Raw genomic sequence first — 6,273 nt, 5'->3', positions numbered from 1 at the left:
TGAGACGGCCCGGCAAGCCAAGTGAGATCGTAGCTGTGGCCTATGCCAGTGTTGCGTAACTGGCCCATTTAAGAGTACCCTTCAATCACTGGAAAATATGCTGTGCTTGAGGAGACATCTTGAGTCAAGTGAAATCATTGTTGTGGCTAGTACCGCCAGGCTGGCTCCCATGCTGGTGACACGTAAAAAGCACCATACAAATGTGGTCGATGCCGGTGCCACCTGACTGGTTCCATGCTGGTGGCATGTAAAAAGCACCATTTGAGCATGGTTGTTGCCAGTGTCACCTGACTGGCTCCTATAACAGTGACACATAAAAAGCACCCACTACACTCTCGGAGTGGTTGGCATTAGGAAGGGCATCCAGCTGTAGAAACTTTCCCAGATCAGACTAGAGCCAGGTGCAGCTTCCTGGCTTGCCAGTCCTCAGTCAAACCGTCCAACCCATGCCAGTATGGAAAAGCGGACGTTAAACGACGATGATGATGATGATATATATATATGACGGGCTTCTTTCATTTTCTGTCTACCAAATCCACGCAGTAGGACTGAACCTGGAACCATGTGGTTGAGAAGCAAGCTTCTTACTACACAGCCACACACGCGCGCGTGTGTGTGTGTGTGTGTGTGTGTGTATATATATATATATATATATATATATATAATGAATGTATGTATGTATGTATGTATGTATATATATATATATATATATATATATATATATATATATATATATATATATATATATATATATGTATGTATGTATGTATGTATATTACACACACACATATGCTTTTGTATATGTGTGTGTACTGTGTTTCAGCCCATCTGAATTGACGCATTTCATGTATTAAACACCAGTATTGTAAAGAAACGCGAACAGGAACCAGACGAATATACATCTCTTTTGATCCTCCATACATCTATTTATAAGTCACCCACGTGGCTTCAGTTACATGACTTTTTGGTGGAGTAACGAAATCACCGCATCGAGCTTAACTTGTCCTGGTTTTGTCATTTTCGCTAGTAGATATTAATATTAAGTGACTGACTATTCTCTAGCAAATTTCTTTTCCTATAAAAATGACCACAATATTGTATTCGTACTGGCGCAGTTCCTGCTCCTGGCGTGTGAGGATTGCATTAGCTCTGAAGAATATTCCTTACGAATATAAAGCTGTTCACCTTGTGAAAGATGGTGGGCAGCAACACAGTGATGAGTACAAAAAAACGAATCCGATGGAACAAGTCCCAGCTTTGGTGATCGACGGAATAACGCTAACCCAATCGATGGCAATAATGGAATACCTAAATGATACCAGACCCGAACCTGCGCTGCTCCCTAAGTGTCCTGCTAAGAAAGCTGTTGTCCGCGAGATCTGTGAATGCATTGTGTCGGGTATCCAACCGCTACAGAATGTGGGCACTCTTCAGAAACTCGGTGACAAAAAAATGGAATGGTCCCTCTATTGGATCGAGAGAGGCTTTCATGCCCTCGAGAATCTGCTAAAACAGTCTGCTGGTAAATACTGCGTAGGTGATGAAATTACTCTGGCCGATTTATGCTTAGTACCACAGGTTTACAATGCTGAACGTTACAGTGTAAACATGGAGTCTTTTCCCGTGATTAGTCGTATCAACACGGATCTGTTACAACTGGAAGCTTTCAAAATAAGTCACCCTTCCAACCAGATCGATAAAGAATGAGGATGTTACTGCTGTGAAATTCCGGCCACCTTTTCCTCCTGCATGTCTGGTCCTTGTTCTAGTGCAAAATACTTAATAATCTTTCTCTAGAACTGTTTTTACTTCACTAAAAGTTTTCTTAATCGTAATATATTTTTCTCCTTTATTTATTTTCTTTTGTTATATTTGTATTTCTACATGCCTATATGTCTTTTTAAAACTTTGTTTCACTTAGTTTTTTTTTTCCATTTAAACCTAACTCGCCGCACGCACTTTTTTATTTATTTATCTCGTAAATCAAGTTACATTTTACACAAGTTCACTTCCTCTCACACCTACTCTGCACTTTGTATAAATATATGTAAACACAAATTTCCACATCCTGGTCATTTTTATGTTTAATGTGTTGCTTTCACTTTGTCAAACTATTTACATTGTTTGGCTGTCTAATTATTTTAGTCTTGATTATTCTTCTGCAGCCAGCTTGTTTGGAATATTTTTGTTGCAATTAAGAATTAATTTTGTTCATTTGTGTACCATTTAATTGTGTAAAACATGGAGTTGTGATTGTACCAGATTATTTATAAATTAGGATCTAAAACGAGTGTAAGGGATTTTGACTGCAATTTCTAGCAAGTCTCTGATATTAAATTTGTAAATCGACTCGCTTAGGGGCTCCGTTTGCAGGTATATTATTTAATTAATATTTTTATTGATGTCAAATAGAGAAAAATCAGTTCCACTCATAAATACTTTTATTATTAAGAATTTAGCAACAAATAGTTTTGAAAACTTTCCGTTTTTTAAAAGCTTACATTAAGCCAAAAAAGGTTGTCCAGGAGTATAATATATATACTGTTTTAGTTTTAGCTTTCTTTTCAGTTTTTTAAATGAAAAATTGTAAAAATAAGTTTTAAATAATCGAGTAGTAATAACTTCGAAAATGTAAAAAATATGTTTTGCATGGAGGATGCCCGGCACTCGACCACAAAACAAATCTGTTACTGCAAATCAAGGTACTTTCATGTTATGAGCCAGCAAATCTACGAAACAAATTAATAGTTTATCCGAGACAAACTGAAAGTTAAAAGGTTGAAGGGAAATGCCAACGAAAGTTGGTGGAGTTTTGGAATAGCTGTTTCTAGAAGTTCTTTACCTCACGGAGAAAGGGGGGGAAAAAGTTCTTTTGGTATACCAACACAAATGTGCCCTCCCCTATAATTCTCGGATAAATGGATATTTTTTTTTTTTTGAACTTTTCTACAAAATAGAAACTTATTTCAGATAATCTAGATTCCAATTATGTCGGAATTTAAGGTGGAAAAAAAATTCGGAGCGAGGAAGGAAGTTTCGGATAATTCACCAAAGTCGATTTTATTTCCTTATAACTTTCAGAAAAACGGGTATATTTTCCTCATCCTCTTTCTTACGATTTTTCTTTCCCATAAAATACGGGACTTCGAAGGACAGCTATTTTAAAATACCACACAAAAGTATAAGAGAAGCTTCTGGTGAAAGATCAGGCGATTTTCGGATCGGGATCTATGGATTCGGATCCGTGGGAAAACGAAGTCTGCAATTTATTCCTAAATTGCCAAATAAGCTGGCCTTTTGTGTGTCCTCTAAATCGTCCAGTAGATAGTACAGAAATACAAAATAATGTGGCGAGTAATGTCTGATAAAAGTCGAGATGGTTACGACAGGAACATGTTGGTCAGTGGTCTACAGGGTGTGCACAGAGTCTGGGTACATGGAGTAAATAAAATCATAACATAAACAATTAAAATATAAGAAATAATAATTTCTTAAGATATGTGTTATTCCCCATGTACCCAGACAGGCTGATTTGTAACTAAATAAAAATATAGTTACAGCGCTGATTTTCATAGGCACAACAGTCTCAAATCTTAGGCGATGCATATAATTGATAAAATAACTTTGTACCTATTTGACCGACTTCACTGAAGAGTGAAAGGCTAAGTTCACCTTGGCGGGATTAAGAACACTAGGATAAATGAAGCTACCCCTTATTCCCGTCGTGCAGGGGCGAAGACTAATTTTTGTAGTTGACTGACGGCACTTTAGAATTGTTCCATCCTAGAAAGTTGTCGCAAGTTTTAAAAAATTGCTCCACACACACACACACACACACTCTTTTACTTGTTTCAGTCTTTTGACTGCGGCCATGCTGGAGCACCGCCTTTAGTCGAGCAAATCGACCCCAGGACTTATTCTTTGTAAGCCTAGTACTTCTATCGGTCTCTTTTTGCCGAACCGCTAAGTTACGGGGACGTAAACACACCAGCATCAGTTGTCAAGCGATGGTGGGAGGAACAAACACAGACAAACACTTATATATATATATATATATATATATATATATATATATATACGACGGGCTTCTTTCAGTTTCCGTCTACCAAATCCACTCACAAAGCATTGGTCGGCCCGAGGCTATAGTAGAAGACATTTGCCCAAGGTACCAAGCAGTGGGACTGAACCCGGGACCATGTGGTTGGTAAGCAAGCTACTTACCACACAGCCACTCCTGCGCCTTATTGTATAATATCTGAAGTGTACAGTATATATATATTTGTATGCTATCCATAATCAAGTTATATTTTGAATGGTTCTCCCTCTATCTGTTTATATGTTTATATATATTCTTGTACATAAACAGATGTGCACTTGGAATTTATCAATAACTGAATTAAGTTGCATCTTGCGCACTTTTAACACGTATTTCTGTGTATATTTATTTCGTCTGCTCCAATCCGAAATTGACTTCTTCGCACTTGTTTGTTCTGTAATAACCAAACATTCTTCGGTTACAATCACCTATCTGTCGATGTCTATAATAACATCTATCCTCTTGGACATGTTTAATGATTGAATCTCTTATCAACAATAACAAAACGTACAACTTTTATTGTCATTCGGCATATCGAAACATCCTGATCGGTTTGTTTTTCACTCCAGTTTAATACACACGAGAAATGCATGGAAAACTTATCCATTTTATTATTTCTTCGTAGTTTACATCAAAAGAAATATTGATGCAGAAAACTACTAAAACGATAAAGTGGCGGATTAAATATATTAAGATTATTAAATTTTGTTCATCTAAATCCTGTGTTCAAATCCATTTGCAGTCGATAAGTAATAATACTCTTTCGACCAACGATATCACTTGATGAATAAAGAGACTTGGATGATAATTTCCCCATCTCTAACTAGGTGCAACCCCACCAACATTGTTTTATGTAAGAAGAACCAGATATTGTTATTTGCTTCAACTTCAGAAGTGAGTTCAAACAGTGGAACATATAGCTATGCTTTCATGCCTCATATTTCTGCGTTCAAATCAGATCTTTTGATTTCTGCTTTGATTAACTAACTACATGCATACGTGTGTGTGTGTGTTATAAAGAGAGAGAGTATCGATTCGTTCCTTTGTATGCATGCAAGTGCCTATTGATTTATAGACAGTAGAATGGTCATGACGCCAAATTGTATAAAGAGCCGACTAGTTCGGTACTTCACTGTTTTGATTTCAAATTCCTTAGAGGTTTAACTTAGCTTTTCATCCAACCAAGATCGATAAAACAAACAGCTGTATCAATATCGAATCAATTTAATCAACTCAACTCTATTCGCTCCTTACAGAAAGCAGTAATGTGCTCTGGTGCGCACATCATATTTATTTGGTATTTTCTTCTAGCTTCGGTTTGACTCCATTGGACTGTAAGGGACAGTTTTACCGCATTCATTCATTTTTTTTTCTATCTGTCCTCCACTCCACAGTATTTTGACAACTTTTCTACAAATGCTATTAAAAATTTAGATTCATCACACATAACTGGATGACCAGCAGTTGTAATGCTTATCGAACGCTGTGTCTGATTTGCAAAGCTGACTTACGTCGCGCCAACAAGTACGCTAATTAATTACTATAACCCTAGTCTTAGATCTCAGATTTTTTTTACTACATCCTTCTGTATTGTCATTTTTCTCGATGACGATTAATGTATCGTAGCTCTGATCGAGTTGTAAACATCTCTTTTGTATATAAAGTAGTACAATAACATTTTAAAAAGATGATTGGGTGTAACTTGAAGATTTGGCTGCTATTTCTAGCAGATCGCTTTACTTCGTAGATGAGGCCCTCTCATTGGCTCGCCTTTATTGTTTTGACGGCAATAATTTTATCTGTTGGAAGTAAGGTTAAGTAGAGGATAAGTTCTGAATAAACTGAAGTTTGCAGTCTATTTTTTGAATGTCAGAGCCGTTTTACTTGAGTTGTTAATACTATATTTATTGTTAATTATTTTACATCGGAGTTTATGAACATCGTTAGATACAAATTTCCAACAGCTGAATTTTTTTTTCTGAAAGCCAGTGACGACGAAAGTAGTTAACATTTCACATAAGTGTACTTTGGTGCCCCCTCTTCGAATTTTGTTTGTTCATAACTTTCTTCATAATACATATTTTTTTGGTAAATTTTCAGATTAACACCCGCGCGATTTTCACTAGGGTGTTAGGGTTAGGGTTTTAGGGTTACGGACGGAATTCCGTAACCCTAAC

At 36.7% G+C, this 6,273-nt stretch overlaps 1 protein-coding gene across 1 annotated transcript; it reads left to right on the top strand.

The window, feature by feature from the left end:
• Nucleotides 1-783: 783 nt before the first annotated feature.
• LOC106873118 (maleylacetoacetate isomerase) lies at nucleotides 784-1,835 on the top strand. Its single transcript, XM_014920346.3, has one exon. The coding sequence runs from the start codon at nucleotides 1,084-1,086 to the stop codon at nucleotides 1,705-1,707; it is 624 nt and encodes a 207-aa protein (XP_014775832.1). The 5' UTR covers nucleotides 784-1,083; the 3' UTR covers nucleotides 1,708-1,835.
• The last annotated feature ends 4,438 nt before the right edge of the window (nucleotides 1,836-6,273 follow it).

The sequence above is a fragment of the Octopus bimaculoides genome, chromosome 9, assembly GCF_046866305.1.
Source record: "Octopus bimaculoides isolate indiv1 chromosome 9, ASM4686630v1, whole genome shotgun sequence".
Classification (NCBI taxonomy): Eukaryota; Metazoa; Mollusca; class Cephalopoda; order Octopoda; family Octopodidae; genus Octopus; species Octopus bimaculoides.
This window is presented reverse-complemented; position numbering and strand designations above follow the sequence as displayed.

Bases quoted from the DNA above. Each gene is read 5' to 3' on its own strand.
- LOC106873118 (XM_014920346.3), top strand. From the start codon at position 1,084: ATGACCACAATATTGTATTCGTACTGGCGCAGTTCCTGCTCCTGGCGT.